Genomic DNA, 24,854 nt, shown 5'->3' on the forward strand with positions numbered 1-24,854 from the left:
CATAACAAATCACATACAAGTATGAGTTTGAATCCAAGAAACTCAATTAAATTAACCACAAGAGAACCCATGATTAATTTAATCGAAAGATGCTCAACATAAGTGAACTTATGGAGAATCAAAAAATACAATTAGATTAATCACAAGAGAACCCGTAATTAATTTAATCGAAATACACAATCAAACTAATCACAAAAGTAATCAATTTAATTGGTCATGCTCATCATAAGAAAACTTACGGAGCAACAACTAAATAACCAAACAAGATGATTAATTTAGTTGAAAATGCTCGACATAAAGTATCTCGCGGAACAACAACTAAGCTAGTCATAAAAATAATCAACTTGGTCATTTTAGTGCTAAACATAAGACACTTTACGGAGCCTCACAATAATACATAAAATATGGATCAGGGAAGATCAATACTGCGGAATACACAAGGATTCATTCTATTTTTCATCAATATATGCATAACGACATTCAATAGACATAATCTTTGCAAACAAAAGATTTTAACCTATCTTCCATCAATAATTGACATAATAGGCTTAACTTTTGTGTTTGTCAAAAGTTTATTCATGCTTTTATCAATATAGGAATATCGACATACGAAAGACTTTACTTTTGACAAGGTATGTGACAATCATAGTTCACGGACGTAAACACACATATCCCATAATATTGCAATATATAAAACCATAAAGATTAATACTGCAAAAATCATCTTCCAAACAAATTTAGAATTTAAACCAATAAATCTAAAAACATGAAGATGAAAACGTTGGACATAGCTATGTGTAATCACAATAATAGCTATACCAAACTCTAGTTATCCTTCTAACAAAAAACAAGAAAGATAGAAGATTTACTAGGCAAACTAAAGGAAAAATCAGAGCTCATTGAGAACTTCATATCCTTCAATGAATCCATCAAAGAAAGTGTCACTGATTTCCTTTACTCTCTTGATCGTAGATACACCATGTTCATGAGTTAGAACACCAACTTTACGATCAACAACCCTAGCAAGCTGTCTAGCTTTGACACAATCCATGATGAGCTTCTTTGATTCCGTATAAGAATATTCTGATAAGCAAGGATTATGGCCTGACCATCTAGGAGTTAGTTTATTTGCAATTGAAGATTAGCAAACTCGACCTTTGAATCGTTCTGAAAACACGATAAGTCCTTGACGGAATCATCAATCCAGGAGTTGTGATTTCTTTCAAGCATCTTCTTAAGAACCACCTCTTGAATTGATTCACGTCCTTGAGCGTCTTCCTCCTTATCAAGATGCACAATCTCTTGAGATGCAGAGTTCTCCATAATTTTTGTTAGGTATGGAAAGACACAATATAGAGAAATATATATGTGCACGTAAACAAGAGAAGGAAACTCTTGCTTTTTGGAAACCCTATGAACTCACAAGAAGACGCGAACATTCGTGGACAGGTGGTACAGAAACAAAAAGAAAACAAATAATGTACAACATACTTACTTGAGCATTTCCCAACAATTATCCTTGCATCTCTCAATCTAGACACAAGGAAAAGGAGTACCTGAAATCATGTGATAGAGTGAGAAATATTCCCACTATGATTATTGAGAAAGGAGTTGTACATACCATCTGACAGCTTGATCTTTTTGTTCTTTGCCTTTCTTCGGTTGACACTCATCCCAGAAGGGTAATACACAGCTCGTTTAACATATCCGTCAGAAGGCTTTATCTGAGGACTAAATCTAGGACATCTTGCAACTGGTTCAAGAGGATCAGGATAGAGAGGAATCCATTTTCTAGACTTAGATTTTCCAGAAATAGTCTTATAAACACAGGGAATGCTTTTATCAGCAGCACAAGAATTTATACCACGAGAATGCATTTGAACCCTGTGATGACTTCTAGAAATAAAATCATATTTATAAGGTTTTTGGTTTTCTGTGGGTATGCGATTCACTGCAGTATTCGACCGACTATTTGTTCCATTGACAGTGGAGAGAAGCAAATTATGAAGTTTAGTTTCCTTCTGGCAAAACAATGGATAACATAGTGATTCTTTTTCCCACAGAATGTACAGGTTCGTGGAGGAGAAGCAATAAACGGCACCTGTTTTAACTTCATAGACATATGAGGAGATTGCAATTTATGTAAATTTTTCTTGACACAACCTTCTTCTGGAGGATCCTTCATGTACTGCAATCCATGAGAATTAGTTTGTACAGAGAAATTTCTCCTTAAGACAGAGTTTTCCTTTTCCAAGGATTTGCACTGTTCATCGGCTAGCGTAAGGGATGCTTCTAGTTTCTCTTTTTCGACACGAAGCCTGTTAATCTCTGATGAATGTGTCTCGATCAAACTTTTCTCTCTAATTGAGTCTTCCTTAACTATATCCTCAAGAACACTAATCTTTTCACACTGTAGAATACTTTCTTGGAGTAGTTTTTCAATATTCTTAGAAAAAGACTCGATAATGCTATAGAGTTCATGTTCTCGATCAAGAGACTTTTCAAATTCATCAATAAGATGATCATGATCCTGAAAATCAATGATCTCAGTAGAATTTTTTGAAATTCTGGTGAGCTTCATTTCAGCTTTTGCCATAGTGCCCAATGTCTCATTAGAGAGAGATATGTCATCACAAGATGAAACAATCTTTTTACCTCGGGATTCGGAAGAATCATCTAAGGAGTAATCCTTTGAGGTATTCCCAAGACATTTGGCATAGTCAAAATCTTTAGAAGACATCTTGGTATGCGTATTTGTCAAAGATTATGTCCTCAGACTCAGATTGCCACAAACACAGACTTGTAAGGTCTTTTAAACGTGTTTGCCTGCTCTGATACCAATTGAAAAAGTGGGGGTACAACAACCACACCCAATATTTCGCTTACAATCTTTATGGACAAACTCCAATATACTTTCTAGAGAATCAACTAGACAGTCAGACTCAATCTAGATAAAAGGTATATCAAAGAGTTTATGTCTCAATCTCTAGATTTGATATATACTCAAGCAAATAGAAATCTGCAAGTCTTTATCAAATACTAGAGAGATAACTTGGATGGTACCAAAGACCAATATCCAAGTGTCAATCAATTTAAATCAACCAAAAGGTCGGATATTCTAATTGATTGAACAACGCACAACCTGTGATATTTCAATTATATAACAAAATATAATGCAGAAAAAATAACACAGACACCAGAATTTTGTTAACGAGGAAACCGCAAATGCAGAAAAACCCCGGGACCTAGTCCATATTGAACACACATTGTATTAAGCCGCTACAGACACTAGCCTAATCCAAATTAACTTCAGTTTGGACTGTAATTGAACCCCGATCAATCACACACTTATCCAAGGTACAGTTATGCTCCTATGTCTCTGATCCCAGTAGGATGCTACGTACTTGATTCCCTTAGCTGATTTCACCCACAACTAAGAATTGCTACGACCCAAAGTCGAAGACTTTAATAAACAAATCTGTATCACACAGAAAAGTCTACGGTAATAGATAAATCTGTATCCCACGAATATACCTACGAGTTTTGTTCCGTATTTTGATAAATCAAGGTGAACAGGAACCAATTGATAAACCAGACTTATATTCCCGAAGAACAACCTAGTATTATCAATCACCTCATAATAATCTTAATCGACGCGGCGAAAAAAGATATTGCGGAATCACAAACGATGAGACGAAGTGTTTGTGATTTCTTTTATATCTTGCCTATCGGAGATATCAATCTCAAGCCAATTATTACAATTGTACTCTTACGATAGAAACAGTAAGATCAGATCACACAACTACAAGAAAGTAGTATCGGTCTAGCTTCACAATCCCAATGAAGTCTTTAAGTCGTTAACCTGGTTTAGAAGAAGAAACCAAAGGTTAAAGGAGAATTGACTCTAGCTTAGCACAACTAGTATCACACAGAAGGTGTGGCAAGTAGGTTTCCCAGTTGCTAGATTTATCCCTTAAATAGTCTTTCAAATCAGGATTTTCAATTAATGTTAGCTTGGTAACAAAGCATTCAATATTCACCGTTAGATGAAAACCTAATTTGATTCAAGCTAATATCTTTCAACCGTTAGATCGAAAACTAGCTTGTTACACACAAATGAAATGCACGTTTCTAGGCTTGTGTAATCGTACCCAAACTTGTACATTTGTTGGTTCAACAATAGTCAACCAAATGGTTAGCCATTTGATCACTTTCATATCATCCATATTCTTCTTCACCATAACTAGTTCAAGTGACTCAACTGAACTAGTTAGAGAGTTGTTCAATTGCAAGGAAATCTTATGTAACTACACAAGACACAATTTGAAGCAAAAACGATTTGATTCACTCGAATCGGTTCGTGAACTATATAGCCATGGTTTGCAATTTGCATTCTTAGTTTATATAAGAATAAGTTCACAAACATCGTTTTTAGATATAACCTACTCAAGTTCGCGGACTTAAGTTCCCGGACGGAGTTCACAAACTCCAACAGAATTTCTCGGGACGAGAACATCCGCCAGTTCGCGGACTTGGCTCACGCCACCATTGCGGTTCTCTTGATCAACAAAGTTCACAAACTTCGGTTTAAGGAATAAGGACTTATACATATGTGTGTTTCCACAACAATGCTTATATCCTACAATGGTTATATAATCTAAACTCTTATTTCAATCATTGAAACATTCTTAGAGGACGTTGATATTCTATAGTTGTTATTCACAAACTACTTTTCGTCAAAGTAAGAAATTTTCAAAGTGATTGAAACTTGTCATGACTTTCGTCACTAGGTAAAGATGAATTTGGCTAAAGCGAAAGCTTACCAGCACATATTTCGAGAAATAGATAGATGAGATAAACTCGGCTCGAAATAACAAATGTGTATAATCTAAGTTTATATAGCAAAACGACTTTTGTCTCAAGATAGGAGATAAATATACTTTTGAGTGATAGATAAGTTCAAGTCTCCACATACCTTTTAGTCGATGAAGATCCATCGGTTCCTTGAGTAGTCCTTCGTCTTATATGATGATTGTCATGGAGTTCTTGAGCTCAACTACACTTTCTATCCTAGTCCGAGACCTTAGCTATAGTAGACTAAAAATCAAGACTTATAGTTTTGATCACTAACATTGACAAACATGCTTGAGATAGCAACGCATGCGAGTTCGACCGAGAAATGATCTAACAGTAGTTACTTCGAAAGTAAGAGTAGCATAAGGAATATTGTTAAGATGTCACCTTAAAGCAGTTCTGCCACCACATCGAGAAGTGCTAACAACTCCAATCCGAACACCGATGATGAGTTCCTTACGAAGTATGTTACGGTTACAAGGACCCATCCCAAATTCGTGGTAACTCTTCTGACTGGTTGAGAAAATGATGGAGAAGTCCAGTCAGTCTATCCCGGGCGTATAATGAGGTTTTGCCTTCAGAAGAAAGAGTATCTGGCTTCTCCCATAGACTTCAAAATCTGTCATAGTCCATTGCGCTCTTATGACAAATGGATGAAGTTCATGATGAGCCGAGATCATGTAAGAGCTAATCTGACTGGGGCGAAAATCGTGAATGCTGTCATGGCTTCTGCAACAATTCAAATCAGAAAAGATGCCGCAGGCTTGATTACTTTCATCTCCAGATGTTGTCGGGAAACTCACACGGCTATATGTAGATGGGGTGAGATGATTATTTCTTTGGAAAGCGTAGCCGTTCTGTCGAGTCTTCCAATAACTGGGAAACTTGACGTTGTCTTGTCTGAGGAAGAAGAAGTAATACATGCCACTCTGGTCAGGAAAGCAACAGGATATGTTCGAAAGAATTATGAGGAAAAGTGCTTCTGGGTGTCTGAGTGGTTCCCTGACGAGCTGGAGTTGGATCAAGTGCTGGATGATACACTCCATGTTGCTGCATTTTTAGTTTTGTGGTTATTCAGAGACATTTTTGATGATGGCTCTGACAAGAAGGAGATAGGCATAAGCTCATAAAATTTTCTATCAAACTAGCAAAAGGCGTTGCTCTTCCCATCGGCAGTTTGTTTCTTGGCTCTTTGTACACCCATCTGGATCACTTAATAGCAGACACGTACGTCTCTAATGGGTACACGAAAGTAGACTCTTATATCCATGTCACCTTTCTACAAGCATGGTTGTGGGAGCATTTCAAAAATTACGCTCCTAACCCGAAAACCTCATTTCCTGATACATATGGCGGTTCTAGGATACGTTGGTTAGAGAGGCGTCCAAGACCTGGCTCAAAGCTCATTGATTTTCTTGACAACGCGCATGCAGTTAACTTTCGTCCTTGGGCTCCGGTCCACGCCTCCATAGTTCAACCAGACACTTTTGCTTCCGCATCGAACGTGATATTGCATTCCGCTGACGGGAACATGCGCATTGGAGAAACTGTGTTCTTGCGAAGCTGCATACCTGCGTATGTGCCATCTTTATTTAGAGGATCTTGTGAAGTAGTATCTTACAACATTGACAGGGATACTATACATATGGGCTTTGATCAGGGAGTCCCATTCCGCCGCCCACTGACAGCTCCAGATGAATTTCTACCCTCCATTCTTGATTACAACGTTTTTGCACCGGATAAAAGTCTCCCCTTCTTGCTCTCAAAACGAAAACTTGTGACGACTCCCAAATATAATGTCTTCTGGCAAGATGAGTTTCTCGCCATTCATCAGTTCGTGCAGGATGTTGTGACAAATCCACATGGAAAACCTTCTTATGCGGTTCTAGCAAAGCATAAATTGTTGAAACAGCTTCCTTCGGGCAAGTGAAAATCCTCTAGCTCGGATGCAGATAGTCCCCAGAAAAATGAGCAAAGGTCGAAAAATTGTGTAGGTGGCTCCCAATCGGATTCAACGGCTCTTGTGACTTTCAGTTCTTTTAATATGCAAGTACGCATGATTTTCTTTCTGGCTTGATCGAATCCCATAGATTCTCCATTTCGCTGCTGACTCTTTTTTCTTTTTGACTCACGGTCTCGGCAACTCGAATGTCTTTGCCAGACTTGACCACGGCCAAAAGACGGCGCCTCTTGAGAAAGGAGGCGACGAGACTGAATCTCTTGAAGAAGAATCCGAAGAGGAAGAAAGCTCGAGGTCCGGTGACGAGAGGAGCACTTCTGAATATAACAGCGAGTCTTCTTCCAGTGGGCCCGCAAATGAGTCGACGAGTTTTCCACACTTTTTTTAGGCCATTTATTTATTTGGAATAAATACTCAATCGGTGTTATCACAGGAAGAGGCCATCGAAGATAACCCTAAAATGGAGATTCGTCATGATGAAGATGTGGTTTTGTCTCCAATCATGGAAGTCGTAACTGCTACCAACCCGGAGATGGAGATTGATCGTCGTGAAGATGCTGCCACGTTTCAGATGACGGAAAACGCTCACATAGCTGCAGGTGCGATTGTTGCCAAGGAATCCCTGTTGGTCGCGGAATCAGTTGCAGGTGCCACTTTCGACCCTCCATTCTTGACTCCTCATGAAGATCATGTGTTGATCGGAGGCTTCAGTGTACCATCTAAGTATGCAGAGTTGTATACCAGAATATGGGAAATGTATGGTCATATCGCAACAACCAAAAAGATCACCAGCCGGTTTGCGTTGGTCAAGCGGGTGGAAAAAACATTATCTTCAATTCATGATATGTGCAACGTGACTGGTCACACTGTTTCTGGAGATGTAATCTCAAGCTGGAAGTTTCATCGGGATATTGTGTAAACTTTGAGTTTAACGCCTCCTGGTTCTGTGAGGGACTTTCCGAGATCCAAAGGCTTCAGGATAGAGCGGTTGATGGTCCTTCCGCGGATTTGATTAATCAACAGGAGGCAGAAGTCGAGAAGTTGTCCCATGAGTTGAAGCTGAAACAGGCGGCTCTTCAAAGCATGAAGGACATTTTCTCCAAGAAGAACGAGTCGTTGTTAGGCAATTTTTCCTTGAATGTTTTATTTTCTGAACTTCCTTTTCTTAGTTTTTTTTTTTTTTTTGAAAGGCGTAAGAAACTCCTAGTTTGTGGTTTGATTTTCTGGTTTTTGGATTGATAGATGATTGTTTCTTATAAGAGTTTTTGGATTATTTTGGAATAATGTCCCTTTGATCAATCGATATGTCAAAATCTGAATTGTGAATATAAGTAGCAAAACCATTCGTGAAAATTGTGAAACCGTGAATGTTGCATGAGAAAAGGAAAGATATGAAATCTTGGGATGATTGGGTTATCGGCTTCCATTGTAAATGTGAAAACCCAAACAATAGGTCGTGTAAACATTGTCTGACAAAACTTACCCACTTTAGGGTCTTTCACCAAAACTGAATCTTCAGGGAGTAAATCCGAGTCTTTATGTGACGCCCTCCTTGCCGCGAGAAGTCCACAGTCGTTCTTTATTGTCTGTGGAACATCTTTATGTCGATACGCGGTAAGGCGGAGAATCTCTAGTCCCCAGACACAATTCTCCTGAATCCATCTTTTCTTGGACGATGCGCTTCAAAGTATTGCATTCACTGGTATGATGATGGAATTGAGAGTCGAATTTGCAACCGAGAGATTAACCTCCCACTGTGGTCGCCAATTGTTTGTGGGTGAAAACTGTTTCTGTTGGTTTTGGTAAATTTGGGTGTGTGGATGAGAAACAAATCTAAACCCTAAACAATGCACTGCACGGGAGTACTTTTGATTCGAGAGATCAATCTGTACAATCCTGGCCTAAACCAAGAAATGGTCATTCCAGGCTTGCTTCGATCACAAAGTGAAGGAGAAGGGTTGGTCTTAGGGAGGGAAGCGAAGAGAGTGTTGAGACCAGAATGGTTAATTGTAAAGATGTTGCTTGTTTTATGACTTGTATCAGAAAGTGGAACTGGCTTGCAGAGTGAAAAGCTATTAGTTCTTGGTGATTTCTGGATACTATGTTGTTGCCGACCAAAAACTTATTCTTTGGTGGAAATAGGAGAAGCCTATTTATACAAGTCATATTGAAACGTACCACGTTCTCGTAGGAAGTGGGAACGATTGGGTGATGGAAGAGTGGAGTAACGTATAACTGTCAGAAACCCATGCTTCCATGACGAAGGAAGTGGATCTGTTTACACCCGTTACTTCTTGTCGCCACTAATTGTCCCACTTCATGACACTTTCTTATAACGGGCGTATTGCATGCCGCACGTTGTAAACCGCCAAACCAATACCTTGATGAGTATCCCCCAGTTTGTGACATGTTTGATGTCTCGAGTGTTTTTGTGGAAAACATGTAACATTTTGCTACGTGTGGCAAGTCAAAATCAAGAGTCTTGCCGCAGGAAAATAGCATGTGATGCTATTAGGCACGTCTTGGTTGGTCGCCTAAAACTTGCCACAAGTCCGTCAGTTCGGTGGCGAACTTGGATGGCTGAGATTGCATTTCATGAGGAAGGGTAGCCGTTGATTATGGCTACCTTCTGTTGGCGCCTGGTAATGAAACAGTGGCATTTTGGTGTGTGCCAGCAGCACTGCGGCATGACTGGTATAGATCGTGCATGCCAGTGGCACGGTGGTATAAGTGGTGCCTGGCGTATCCATGGCCACGAGATTTAAGCGGCTGGTCGCCTAAAACTTGCCACAAGTCTGTCAGTTCGGTGGCGAATTCGGATGGCTGAGATTGCATCTCATGAGGAAGGATGGCCATTGATTATGTCCATATCTTGTTGTATAATAAAGTGGCGTCATTGGCATAGTGGGGTCTGGCATAGCCATGGCATAGCGGCATGCCAGTGGCGTAGCCGTGGCAGCTGTTTTGGCATATTGGTGTTAGACCCAAATATGGCTCTGGCAACATTGGCCCTGTTGCTAAGTTAAACTTAAGGCCTTAGGAGAATCACTTAATCTAGTTGGCATGGCGACTTTAGCTAACTAGAGTTTGGCGTATCGAAACCTTAATTAGCACGTGCGTTGCAGCAAGGTGGCGTGGCTGAGATAGCTGGCGCATGCCAGTGGCACGATGATGCAAGTAGCTCCTGGCGTAGCCATGGCCGCTAGATTTTGGCACATTAGTGTTAGACCCTAAATGTGGCGTGGCAACATTGGCCTTGTTGCCACATCAATCCCAATGCTCTGGGGAACGTTACTTGGCTTGGTTGGCGTAGCAACTTTGCCTAAATTAGGGTTTGGCATGCCGAAACCCTATTTAGTTTGTGTGGCATGCGGACGAGGCATGACAACAAATTTTTGTGCAAACGGTGCCATAGTTGTTCCAAGGGAACTATATCAAGGCCATGGTGTGGAAACGGCCACAGGAGTAAGGATTGTCGTGGGTGGCTATGATATGTCGCCATTCCTAGGGCTTCCTGGGTCCCACACGGCTCGTGGCATGTTTTGGCATGCTGCCGCAAAGTGGCATGTTGGCATGCCGCAAAGTGGCATGTTGGCATGCCGCTTATCTCATTGGCGCAACATGGCATGTTTGGCATGTTGGCGCAGTTTTTGGAAAGCCAATTGGCTTCGTGACTACCTGGCGCAGTTTCCCCTTTTTTAATAATGTGGCAAGTTTAGAGCAACTTGATTTGTCAGAAAAGAGGGCCGACCAAGCATTGGCGTGGCTACACTTCTGGTGTGAGTGTGGCAGCTTTAGAGCGACCTGATTGGTCGATGGGAAATGGGGCCGGCTAGTATGGGCCCATCCACAACTTATGCGCGTGTAGCGAGTTTAAGGTGACCTGATTGGTCGAGGGAAATAGGGCCGGTTTAGGATGGGGATGGGGCGCGGCCAATGGCAAATGGCGCCGGCTTGGCTTAGGCATGGCCACGCCTCCCTTTGCTGCTGCTCCTATCCTGCGGCTCCTTGTTTTCTGATTCTGGGTAAGATTTTGCATCTACTAATCCATGGCGGATTAATTACCTAGTATCCCTAGGCTTAATTTCGACAAGCAAGCTCTGATATACTGCGCAAGGCGCAAAATCCTAACTTTTGCAAATTAGTCAGGATAATCGATTGAATTCTATGTGTTGACACATAGTTCTTTTAAGTTCATTGCCAGAGAGCAGCATGCTTTCTGATTGAATACCTTATGCAAAGACCTCATCCTTGATACTTGGAAATTCGTGCTACTCTGCTGCGAGTGAACACAAATCGTCATGACATGTCAACATTAAGGGTTCAGCCGGGGAACATAGCACATAAAGCATTCAAAGAAACTTATATTAATTGAATGTAGGCAAGGTGCCAAAATTTACAGAATACCTGGGATTGTTGCTACATGCACCATTCTGGGTAAATTTCATGAGAGAATATTGAGTTGCTCAATAAGTGTGCCAGTGAAGAGGTTTAAACACTCATCACTTTTACATGGTTTTGTCTCTTTACAGAGTGACGGCCTATCAAATGCAGGGTTTTACAATTTTAGCCTTGAACTAAAAGCCACCATCAACACCTACATAGTTTAATATTTTGGTTTCGCTCTTTCACTAAACTAATAGATATGCCAGAGGGAAATACCATTTCAAATGATCTATAAGATATCTTTGTAAACTAAAAAATCTCAAATAATTGTTTTTTTATTGAGGATACAACTTGGAAAAAGAGAAGCATAGTTTGGGAGAACGTCAAGGCCGAAAATGCTAGAAAGGAATCATATATGAGTACATCAGAAAAGATTTGTGGACTGAAAATAGAAATATCTGTCAGTTTTTTCTTTACTTTTAGAATGATGAGAAGGGTAAACTTGATAACCAATAAATATTATATTTAATATCCATAGGTCGAAAAATGCATAGCCAAATAAAAATTATGCACGTGCAGTTATGGCACGGGTTAATCCCTAGTATATTTTATATACTATTTTTCCATCCCTAACAAAAATAATATGGAGAACTCTTCAAGACCTCAGGAAGTGGTGAATCTTGAGATGGAAGAAGACGTTAAAGGATGTAATTCAGTTCAAGAACTTGTCTTGAAAAAGATGATTTCAAGGAAAGAGTACAACTCCTGGATTGGTGAATCTGTCAAGGATTTAATTCTTTTTCAGAATGACTCAAAGGTCGAATTTGCAAATCTCCAATTGTAAATAAATCAGCTTATTGATGGTCAGACCAAAATCCTTGATAATCAAAAGATCTTGATCAGGAATCAGAAGAAACTCATCATGGACTGTGTCAAATCCAGGCATCTTGCCCGCATTGTTGATAGGAAGATTAATGTTCTAACTCATGAACATGGAGTCTCTACGGTTAAAAGAATCAAGGATATCAATGATACCTTTTAAGATGGACCCTTTCAAAGGTATGATTTTATCAAAGAAACTTGATATTTATTTTTGTCTAGGAAACTTCTTATGAGAATTTATTCTTGTGTTTTAAGAAGGATAGCTAGGGTTAGGAATTGCAATTATTGTGAGTACTCATAGCTATCGCCAATAATTTTCATCTTGCAATGTTTTTAGATTTATTTATTTAAATTCTAAAGTTTATTTGGAAGATGATTTTGAAATATTAATATTTATGGTTTTGAGTATTGCAACTTGTTATGGGATATGTGTGTTTGCGTCCGTGAACTGTGATTGTCCCATGTTTGCTCAAAAGTTAAGTCTATCATATGTCTTTATTGATAAAAGATAGAATGACCTATTGACAGGTCCGGACAGTGTTTATGAAATTGATGCGATGAAAAACGCGGGCCTACAGTAATACCGCAAGTGCACGGTCGTCAGTTGTAGCTCGTGCAAGTACGGGTCGATCCACAGAGATCGGGTGTGTTTCGGAAATGTGTCTTAGCTAATTGGGTTCCTAGTTTTGCTTTGGGCTTAGAAGCCTTTTGGAAGTGATGGGCTTAATGTGCTATTGGGTTTGATAACAATAAAAGGAACTGAGCTTGGGCTCAGTTAGTCTTTGAAAGTGCAAATTGGGCTTGGCTATTTGAACTAGGCCTTTGGTCTTAACTATGGAATGGGCCTTAGTGAATTTGGGCTTTGGTCTTAAACAAATGGACCTTGGTTAAGCCCACAGATGACTGAATTGGGCTTCAGTTTGAACTGAGCCTTGGGCTTGGTAATGAACTAGGTCTTGGGCTTAACTGGGCTTTGTTTTAGTGAACTGATTTGAACTTAGGCTCAGTTGGACTTTGGACTTGGGCTGAACTGTGGACTTGGCTTGGCAGGCAGCAGCAAGGGAAAGCAGAGCAATGGTATGCAACAGCAATACAGCACAAGTGCTGCAGGGGCAAGCAATAGGATATGCACAAGCAATGGAAAACACAGCAAGAGAGTTGCAGGGCAAATGGAATAAGAGAAGCTACAGAACAAAAGCAATGAAAAAAAAACTAAACAGCAATAAGACAGAACACAAAGGCAGAACAAAAGTGAACCAACAGTAAGCAAAACAAAATAAGATGAACCAAGGCTTAAGCCAAGGGCAAGGATGTGGTGAAGAAACTGAAAGGAAGCAATACTAGGCAGAACACAGGCATTCCTATAGAATGGGTTGAAAACTAGCTTGCTATAAGCACTAGCTTCTCCCAATACTCAATCAAAGTGCAACCTAAGCATACAACAAGAATGGCAAGAACATCAGCTTGCTATGAGCACTGATTTCTTGCCATTGCACAATTAGTTCAAAGCTTTTAAGATATCTAGCCTAGTATTCCATCATGTAACTGACAGTGACAGGAGCAACAACAATGAACATGTAACAAACATCAACAGGAATGAATAGCATTAACAGGACACAAGTATTAACAATGAACATTTAACTAACAGCAAGTTTAACAGCAGAACATGAACATTAACTATAAATAACTAACATAACAACCATGACAAGAGTACAGCAATTAACAGAAAACACTATTAAGCACAACATGAACTGAAATGAGCATAACAGGAAGCAAATAACATGAGCAAGAAACTGAAAATTGAAATTTAACAGTTAACAGAACTTGGAAGTTCTGGATGTGGGCTAGTCCCAACATGTCTTCTAACACAACCCATAGTCCCAATTTATAGTCAATTACATCATTAGGGCTTTCCCCCAATTTTTACCCAAAACAGTAGAACTAGGGTTTGGTGAAACTCACCTAATTCGTTGGAATTGATCGCCTGCATGCTAACCCAATCTTCTTCTGACTCTACTGCTGCTTTCTCACGCTCCAATTACTCTACTAACTCAACCTAATTCATCAATTTTTCTTCTAGGTTCTCAGAGAAAGATGAGAAGAGAAATTAGTGAATTAGATAGGTAGAGGGGTAGGGGATTGATGGGAGAAGGATGGGTGTAGTTGGTTTGGGCAGGTGAGGTGGTTGTTGCGAAGGTAGAGCAGGTGGAGAAGGTGGTGGTGGTGATGGTGGTTCGGCAGGGTATGGTGGTTGCAGAGAGGGGGGTGATGGTGGTAGATGGGTTCGATAGAATGGGAGAAGGGGGTTGTTTGGTTGGGGTTAAATGGTTCGGTTGCTAGGGTGTTAGTCGGGTCCATCGAGTTCGATGTTTCGTGAGATGGGCCGCGAGATGCGAAGCTGGTAGGTGGATCGGATGGTGATGCGGAGTGAAGCTTGTAGAGACCGTCAGATTTTTTTGATACAACGAAGTTAACGGCTCTAGATGGGGTTAGGTGTTGTAGTGTAAAGCGGATATATCAAACTTTGATGCACAGCAAGGGATCGACCGTTGGATTCAACTACCATCTAATCTGAAGGCTTGGAATTTCAGCGCTGTGGTGCTCGGCAGAGACATCAGATTTTGATGCTCAGCAAGGAGCGACCGTCGGATGCTTCTGAGAAATGATCTGATGGCTGAGAACGGAGGCGCTTTTGTGTGTAGAAAATGAGGTTGTGCGCACCATTCTTCGCGGCTTCCTTGCGTAATTTCTCCCGGCTTTTCACTACTTTTCTGCTCTTTTCGCTCCGCGACTCATCCGAACTTTATTTATTACCTAAAAATGCAAAATTAATTAATAAAAATATTTATTCGTGAAAACAATGAAAATACAGAATATGGGATAAAATGTAGAATTAATGCACAAAAGATGAGTTAAAATGCCAACAAAAAGGGATAAATATATACAATATTTGGCACTCATCACCTATTGACAACAAAAGTTAAGCCTAGTATGTGTTTATGCAAATATTGATGAAAAATAGAATGAATCTTTGAATATTCTGCAGTATTGGTCTTTCCCTGATCCACATCTTTGTGTAAATACCGTGCGGCTCCGTAAGTTCTCTTATGTGAGCATTTCCGATTAAATTAATCATGGGTTCTCTTGTGGTTAATTTAATTGAGTTTTCTGGATACAAATTCATGTTTTACGAGATTTGTTAATGTCCAAAGAAATCCTTCTTTTCTTGCAAAAGTAAGGTCGCTCTTGTTGTTCTTTCGGGAATGACATTTTATGGGGAAGAGTTCTTAATTGATCTTGTGCTTAATTGTCAAATCTTTGTGGGGAGTACGGTTGTGGAATATTATAGGAGTTTTCTTGTATCTCTATTAACTCCTTGATGAATGCATTTAGTTTTGACTAGATGATTGCATCTTATCAAAGTTGATAAGTTTTCTAATGGTCATAAAGTATCTCCGTGAGAATTTCGTTAGGATCCCACTAGTTTTCGTACATTTGCCAATTTATATTGACAAAAAGGGGGAGAATTAATGTGTAGTTCACACTACAAATACATATAGTTTACGGATCATTATGTAAGGAGGAGTGGTTTTCATGTGAGATGAAGTATTGACTAAGGAGGAGTGATACATATCACCATAGTATTGTTGTCAAAGTTGTGATACAATTGGACTTTGATGTTGTGTAATAATACTATGACATTGTACAACAATGATTGAGAGCTATTGTTTTCTCATTGTTATAGCTATGGATCTTCAACAACTATGATGCTAAGTTGAACACGTTCAGAATCACTGGAGTACTTGTAAGTGACGAAGATTTCGAGTAATGTTGAAGAACCAAGGAAATCAAGCATTTTGATAAGAAGCTACAAAGTTTATTTATTTTGTAATTCATATGTATTGATAGTTTTGTCACTGAAATTGACAAATGGGGAGATTGTTAGACCACTGTTCGGTCGAACTCGCAAGCGTTTCTATATCAAGCTTGTTTGTCAAGTTTAGTCGTCAAAACTATATGTCTTGATTTCTAGTCTACGTATAGCTAAGTCTCGGATTAAGATAGAAAGTGTAGTTGAGCATTAGACTTCATGACGTTCATAGATTGAAGACGAAGAACTACTAAGGGGAGCTTGTGGAACTTCATCAACAAAAGGTATGTGGAGACTTGAACTCATATATCACTTAAAGGTCTATCTACTTTTTCTCTTATTTGAGACAAAATTCGTATAGTTATATAGACTTCAATTATACATATTTGATATTTTGAGCTGAGTTTAACTCGCTTACATATTTCTCGATATATGTATTGGTAAGCTTTCGCTTTAACCAAGTTCATCTTATATTCTTGACGAAAGTCAAAATATGATCATGTGAAAATCGCCTGGTAACATATTACAAGATTTGTGTGAGACAGTCATTTGATGTAGACTCAGAATGTTTCGTATTGATCATTCGATCACTTGAAGCTAATGGTTTGTGTGAAGACAACGATTGTCGTCTTCTAAGAATGTTTCAATGATTGAAATGGGAGTTTAGAACGATTAACCATGATTAGATATGAACACAGTATGCGTACTTGCATATGTGTAGTCCAAGACCGGCAATCTAGTATGCATACTCGTATGCGTACTGGTTGGTCAGGTGAAGTCCGGGAGCTCTAGTATGCATACACATATACGACTGGCGAAGTCAGTTGAAGTCCGGGAACTTTAGTATGCGTACCCGTACTCGCACTATATTCAACTGAGTTCGCATGTGAACGACACTATGCATACCCGTTTGCATATTGGCGAACACAGTCCAAGTCCGGCTACTTAGGTATGCGTACCCGTTTGCATACTTGAGTAGGTTATGTTATAAAATCGGTTTGTTCATGAACTAATACATTTATATAATAAGGAATGCAATCTTTCGCAAATCATGGATATAATGTTCATGAATTGATTCAAGTGAATCAAAATCGACATTTTGCCTCAATTGTGTCTTGTATACTTCTATGAGAATATAAACAATTGAACAACTCTAGAACTAGTTTCATTTGAGTCATTTGAATTAGTTATTGTTAAGATGAATATGGTTGATATGAAAGTGTTCATTTGGCTAACTTTGGTTAACTATTGTTGAGCCAACAAGGTGTACATGTTTAGGTACGGTTATTCATATCTAAATGATGTCACTTTTCATTTGTATGTAACAAGCTAAGTTCGATCTAACGGTTGAAAGATATTAGCTTGAGTCTAATCAGGTTTCATCTAACCGTAAATATTGAATGCTTTGTTACCAAGGTAACATTGATTGCAAATCCTGATTTGAAGACTACATAATGGAGAACTCTAGCAACTGGGAAACCTAATCCCCACACCTATTGTGTGATACTAGTTGCGGCTAGAGTCGATTCTCCTTTAACCTTAGTTTTTTTCTAAAACCCAGTAGGTTAACGACTTGAAGACTTCATTGGAATTGTGAAGCCATACCAAACTATTTTCTCTGTATTTGCATGTTCTGATCTTGCTGTTTTCAATCGTGATTAAGTACTATCTTCTTTAAGATTGGCTCGAGATTTAATCTCTGATAGGCAAGATAAAAAGTAGTCACAAACATCTTCGTCTCATCGTTTGTGATTCCACAATATCTTGTTTCGCTACCATACGATTAAGATTATTGTGAGGTGATTGATATTTCTAGGTTGTTATTCGGGAATATAAGTCTGGTATATCAATTGGTTCATGTTCACCTTGATTTATCAAAAGACGGAACAAAACTCATAGGTATATATGTTGGAGACAGATTTATCTATTCAATAGACTTTTCTGTGTGAGACAGATTGGTTTATCAAGTCTTCAACTTTGGGTCGTAGCAACTCTTAGTTGTGGGTGAGATCAGCTAAGGGAATCAAGTGCGCAGAATCCGGCGTGGTTCTAGAGGCGTAAGGAATGCGACTGTACCTTGATCAGTGTGAGATTGGTTAGGGCTCAACTACATTCCAGTCCGAAGTTAACTTGGAGTAGGATAGTGTCTGTAGCGGCTTAATACAGTGTGGTGTTCAAATCTGGACTAGGTCCCGGGGTTTTTATGCATTTGCAGTTTCCTCGTTCACAAAACTTCTGGTGTCTGTGTTATTTATTTTTCGCATTATATTTTCTATATAATTGAAATATCACATGTTGTGGGTAAGTTCAATCAATTGTGAATCCAACCTTTGGTTGTTGAATAAATTGATTGACACTAGGATATTGGTTTTTGATACCGTCCAAGTTATTTCTTATATTCAATCGGGCTAGGAAATTCATATTTTTTTGATTGCAGATTGAATTGAGAAATTGAGATACAACTCTTTGATATACTTTTCTTAAGATTGAGTCTGGCTGTCTAGTTGATTCTCTTGAAACTATATTTGAGTTAGTCTATACAGATTGCTAAGCGAAATATTGGGTGTGGTTGTTAGACCCCCACTTTCACAAAGAATGGCAAGTTCTTTTCGTTGTGTAGATCATATTTCAATGGGAACTTGATGAGTCGATCCGCCTACGCGTTTTGCTTTTACTGTTATATCGGGAGTTACTCCACGTATTGATTGACGTAAAATGGATAGTGGATTTGTTTTTTTTTTCCTTTTGTTAAATCTTTTTCGGGGCTCGATAGATTATTTGATAAGCCAATGATTTTTTTTCCGTGTTTCAGAATACGGTTAACTAACATGTTAACTAATCGATTACGATAAATTGAATTGGATTTTGCAGTTTTTTCTTCTACAGTACCTCGACGTGACATGAGCGTGAAAAAAGTTCAAGAATAAGTTTTCTTTTAATAATGGCTAAAATGATTTATTTTGGCTTTTTGACCCCATATTATAGGGTGGATCTCGAAAGATATGAAAGATCTCCTTCCAAGTCGTACATAACGCTTTCATCGGATACGGCTTTCCACGGAATTCTATATGTATCTATGAGATCGAGTATGAAATTATGCTTACTCACTTTAAATTGAGTGTCCATTTCCATCATTTTCCTGTTAGGATTGGAAATCCTATATTTTACATATCCATACGATTGAGTCCTTGGGTTTCCGAAATAGTGTAAAAAGAAGTGCTTCGAATCATTGCTATTTGACTCGGACATGTTCTAAAAAAGTCGAGGCTTTCGAATTGTTTGTTGACGCGAAAAAAGTCAGGGAAAACCTCTGAAATGATTTCAATATTGAACCTTGGATATATAATAGTTCTGAATCAAATCCCTTTAGAAAGAAGGTCTTTTGTCTCATGGTAGCTTGCTCCAGTCCTCTTACGAAACTTTCGTTATTGGGTTAGCCATACACTTCACATGTTTCTAGCGATTCACATGACATCATCAAATGATACAAGTCTTGGATAAGAATCTACAACGCACTCAAACGCCCTTGTTGACGATCTTTTACTCCGACAACATCTAGGGTTCCTCGAATAATGTGATATCTCACACCGGGTAAATCTTTAACCCTTCTTCCTCTTACTAAGACTACAAAATGTTCTTGTGAATTATGGCCAATACCAGGTATATAAACAGTGATTTCAAATCCAAAGGTTAATCGTACTCTGGCAACTTTACGTAAAGCAGAGTTTAGTTTTTGGGGGTGATAGTGGAAAAAGTTGACAGATAAGTCACCCATATTGTCATTCTACATAACCGTACATGAGATTTTCACCTCATACGGCTCCTCGTTCAACTCTTTCGAAATCATTGGATCCCCACTCCGTCCCGAAGAGTTACTAGGACCAATTCAGTCACGTTTTCATGTTCCAATTGAACACTTTCCTTGATTATTATCAAAGGAAATGAGAAGATTCTTCTTTTCACCAAACATATGTGGATCCAATCACGATTTATAATATGAACAAGAGATATTTCTCAATCAATCCCTTTGCCCCTCATTCCTGGAGAATCAGAAAGATCATTTTCGAGTTTGAATTTGTTCGTTTGGAATCTGGGTTTTCCTACTTATTTATTTTCTTCTTTATTTCTATTTTCTTTTTATTCCATTCCATCATTCCTTTAGAGCATCTCCAATAGAGGGTGAATCTTTTTGTTTTTCATGACACGTAGGATTTTAGACTCCCAATTAACATAAATCCATCTCCAATGGTTGGATCCTACAAACTAGGAGGGATGGGAAAATAAATATGAAGGTATTAAAGAAAGTCTTATTTACACCTTCACTTGCACCTCCACGCCATATTTTCAATTATTTTTTTCCTAGAAATTAGTTAAAGTTAAGCTAAACAGTTAAGATTTATCATATAAAATATTCTAAGGATTTAACCCTTCACTATTGGAGATAGTTTTTTAACCGAGGGGTCCTATATTTACTATATGTGTAAAATCTCCTAGATAAAGGTCTTAATTAGACTTCCACGTAGGATTTTTTACACCCATTGTTGGAGATGCTCTTAGTCACATAGGTTTTAGTCACATAGGTTCGATCCTGTATAATCTGACCCATTTTCTCGTCGAGCAAAGGGTACGAAATAAATCAGATTTCTTTTTCGATCAAAAGTACTATGTGAAATCTTCTTTCCTCAATAAATCAGATTTCTTTTTCGATCAAAAGTCCTATGTGAAATCTTCTTTCCTCTTCCTCTACCCCTATCCCATAGGTACGGGTACAGCCGTTGAATCAATGGAGAACCTTTTCTTCTGTATGAATCGATATTTACATTCTAATTCCGATATTTACATTCTAATTCCTTCCCGGTATCTCTAACCATGAAGTAGTTTCTAACGTGTACAGGAAAAAGGCCATTCCATTCTACAGAAGCCTCCTGACAAGTCACAAAGGGAACGAAACAAAATTTGACCAGGATCAAAGTTTCAGATAAAAACTGGAGTATTTAGAATCCAGTAAGGACTCCTGGCTGAGGCTCAAAAGAAGATACTGAAAAGAAGCTCTTTTTTACTAAAGATACAACACAAACCAAAGGGAAAGGACGGAGAAGGATATTCTGGCTGATGATACTCATGAAAAAAGAAACAAAATGTCAAACACTTCATACCATCTATTACTTAAAAACTGAAACATGACAACTCTTGTTTATAGGTAGTGTTTTTTTAACTGACTAGGTGGTCAATTCCATGATGGCGGAAACAATGTCACCATCACAGGCCTTGAGAGCCTTCACAGCCTTTGACCTGGATACTCCAGCCTGAGTCATAACCAATTCGATGTCCTTAGGTTCCACTCCTGTCTCATCCACTTCTTCATCATCCTGAGCAGCAGCAGATGTCTCGGGCATGGAGATCACTTGACTGAGATCAGGAGCCTTAAACTGTTCTGCAGCTTGAGTCTGCAATTGTGAGCTCAAGTCTTCAATCTTTGCCTCTCCAAAGATTACATATGTGTCTGATGTTGGGCTCTTGAAAACATCTGGTTTAGAGATGACGAACAAAATCTGAAAGAACACAAAATATGTTTTATATATCTTATCTTCTCAGAATGACTTATCATACAAAAATGCAGAAAAACGATGAAAACAAAAGGGGGGCTTACATTCTTGCTCTTCTTGACGGTAACACGGCTGACACCGGGGATGGGTTTCATTCCAAGCTTCAACATTGCCTTCCGACTCTTCTTCTCACTTCTACTCTGCTTTGACCTACCACTTCCATCAGGGTGTCCTGTTAAAGTGTGGTAAGTTAATAATAAGATGAAATAAAATTTTCAAGGGCAACATGCTGAACAAGAATAGAAGCATGATTCTTTTATCATGCTGAAGGTTCTACTGAAGCAATGTCACATTGACTACTCTAAACAGGCAAAGTTGCACATATCAAAACATAAACACCATGATGCTCCATCTACTTGTCTCAGCTCATAAACATGTGTCGTATTCTTTTAACATCAATAGGAAGCTTAAGTGATCCAACAACAAACACATAAGCAGTAGAAACTTCGTAAAGGAACCAAATAGTATATTTTGGGATAACCATAGTTTTCTTAACAAATTCTTGTAATGTGATACTACCAGTGGATCAAGTTAGAATGACACTTAAGGGAATGACTCAAATCATATTAAGAGCAACATCCACGAATATCAGATTCATAAGATAAAACCATACTAGTGATGTCACAAAAAAAAAAAAAACAGACATCATATTTCGATGATAATTTTTCAATAAACAGTTTTTACAATTCAGTTACCTTCAACATCATCATGCTCATCATCCTCATCGTCGTCCTCCTCATCATCCTCTTCGTCTTCAACCGTGGGCTCATCAAGCTGAAATGAGGGAACTCGGGATTAAACAACTTGATGAAACTTGAAAAGTAACAGCAAAAATCAGAAAATTTAGTCCTATCACACAAATTCATTAAATCATACACCTAAAAGCAAACGTGGCAGAAGCGAATAATAGTAGTATAGTGTTCTGGCCACAACATGGCTGAAAACATTCCAAGTTAAGGCAAAATCAGTGATATGTATGCATCTGCACAAGTTAATCGTATGCCATAAAAGGCAAAAGGTGCAGAATTCGCAAAGCTTTAAACATAACATCTTGTAATGTCTTTTACACACAATCCAAAGCATATATCCAATATAAACATATTGAAGATCAATGTATTCAATTGACACTCTAAACCATCAGTAGAGAGTTAAATACAATATTATCTAAAAACAAGAAGCAGTAAGTCGTGGAGTTTCTGGTTTATTAAAGTGACATTAGCAATCACGGTGCATTTTCTATCCAAATTAACACAGATTTGGTCACCAATGGGAATACAAATCATGCCGATTGCCAAATCACAAAATCTACTAAGTGGCAACTTCACAAGTCTGTCTGATGACAATAAAATCTGTCTCAGGCTGTTGATTGATTTCACTATGAGAACACCAAACCCTATTCACTGAGTAACTTGTAAGATGTTTATATTCAACAAATCGACATCAAAAAAACAAAAAAAGAAGACTACATATGTAAACTAAGTAATAATCGTTCCAGAAACAAACCCTAGAAAGTTAAACCTAGAAATAAAACTAAAACTGTTGAGATCTGATTAGTCTATGAAATTAAAAAGTAGGGAAAAAGAGAAGTAAGGTTACATCGATCTTCTGTTGTTCGAGGTGGGCGGCGAGAAGCTCTTCTTGAGTTTGAGCAGTCATGATTATTAAGTGAGAGAATAAGAGCGACTGGGGAAGAGAAAAATGAGAGACTGAGAAGAAATAAAACGATACAATAGAAGAACCCTTAAACCCTAGGAGAGAGAATTTTATATGGAGGACGGATTTATATGGAAACCCCTAAAATGCCCCTAGTTTACTTTTTTGCCTTCCTCAAAATGACCAGCTGTTGTGAATTAAGCCGTGAGAATGGTTGGGCCGGGATGGGATTCATCGGATTTGGCTTCATCCGCATACAATTCAATACAAGTTGGATTTTAAGTTTGCCATCCGAGTCTAACCCAACGGGGAGGGACGCGTTAGTTTCATGGTAACTCGTAAGCAAGCAAGGGACGGGCAGCTGTGCGGGACTGCTCATGTGGAGAAGATATGCTGATGTGAGAATTTTCAGAGATAGATAAATCTCTTTTAATTCTATCAATGAGATTTTCATAAGATTTTCCCATTCTAAGGATTTCCTTATGATTCACATCAACATGATTATCTGAAACAATTATGGGAAATTCATGATTGTTTCCTTTGGCAGAGATTCTCTCTTTCCCTTTCTTCTGGAATCGTTCTTGTTTTGATATGAGTGAGGAGGAACCTTTTTCCAGAAGCGATTATCAACTCTTTCCTCTGATTCTTTTGAGTTGATCTTATCGAGTAGTGGTGTATTCTGTCTTTCTACTGAGGAATGATCTTTCAGTTTGTTAAGACAAAAAACTTCCTTCAATATTTTTACCACCGTATTTTAAAGAAGTATAAGTTTCCTGTCAAGTGACTGAAAATTGTATTCCTTAAGATCACGTTCACGGAATCGGTTCAAAGTTTCCTTTGGACAAGATTTCGTCTGATCATCAGTAAACTTAGAAGATGGTTTCTCATCCTCTTCTGACTTGATGTAGTTGGAAAAACTACCATCATCTTGATCTGTTTCAGATGTGACTAAGTCGGTTTTATCACAGTCTGTAAAAGTCGAGCAAGGACTTTTAGTTTCCTCAGAATCAGAAGAAATCACAACAACATCATTAGTCAGAGTCATAGGATGTGTCTCTTTATCTTGAGTAAGAGATTTACCAAGAGCTTCTAATTTGACAGTGAGATCCATATTCTCTTTGGCTAGAATATTCAGTTGAATGTCTTTATCTCTGATCTCATTCTTAAGAAGATTTGACTTTGTCTTTAATATCAACGCTTTTGTAGACGGAGATTTTATAGGCTTTAGGAGTTTTACCAACTCTTTATCAGCATCTTCTTTTCCATCGGAGAACGACACAAATGTTTTCGCAACTCCTTGATCATGAGTTAACGAAGTGGTAACATCTTCAACTTTTGAGTATTCATACTCTTGCATAGCGTTAACTGAATCAGACATAGATTCAATTTCTTATAGGATGGATCGCACCAAACATAGATTGTTAGATATTTTCGTGTTTTCCTGCTCTGATATCAATTGAAAAGACGAGGGTACCCAAATATACCTAAAAAAATTCCACCTATAAGTCTTTTTCTCTGAAAGTGATTGTCTATGGACAGAGTCGAGACAATACAACTAATCGGTTCACACTTCGGGTGATCGTCTATGGATACGAGATCGAGACAATATGACAACAAGATAACTTGTGTGATTGACTATGGA

General features: G+C 38.5%; 1 protein-coding gene across 1 annotated transcript; it reads right to left on the bottom strand.

The window, feature by feature from the left end:
- Nucleotides 1-20,989: 20,989 nt before the first annotated feature.
- Nucleotides 20,990-23,302, bottom strand: LOC113313784 (nascent polypeptide-associated complex subunit alpha-like protein 1). Its single transcript, XM_026562571.1, has 4 exons — nt 23,156-23,302; nt 22,255-22,333; nt 21,604-21,731; nt 20,990-21,505 (listed from the first exon to the last, which is right to left on the bottom strand). The coding sequence occupies exons 1-4, from the start codon at nt 23,213-23,215 to the stop codon at nt 21,173-21,175; spliced, it is 600 nt and encodes a 199-aa protein (XP_026418356.1). The 5' UTR covers nt 23,216-23,302; the 3' UTR covers nt 20,990-21,172.
- Nucleotides 23,303-24,854: the final 1,552 nt, after the last annotated feature.

The sequence above is a fragment of the Papaver somniferum genome, chromosome 9 (assembly GCF_003573695.1).
Source record: "Papaver somniferum cultivar HN1 chromosome 9, ASM357369v1, whole genome shotgun sequence".
NCBI classification, from domain to species: domain Eukaryota; kingdom Viridiplantae; phylum Streptophyta; class Magnoliopsida; order Ranunculales; family Papaveraceae; genus Papaver; species Papaver somniferum.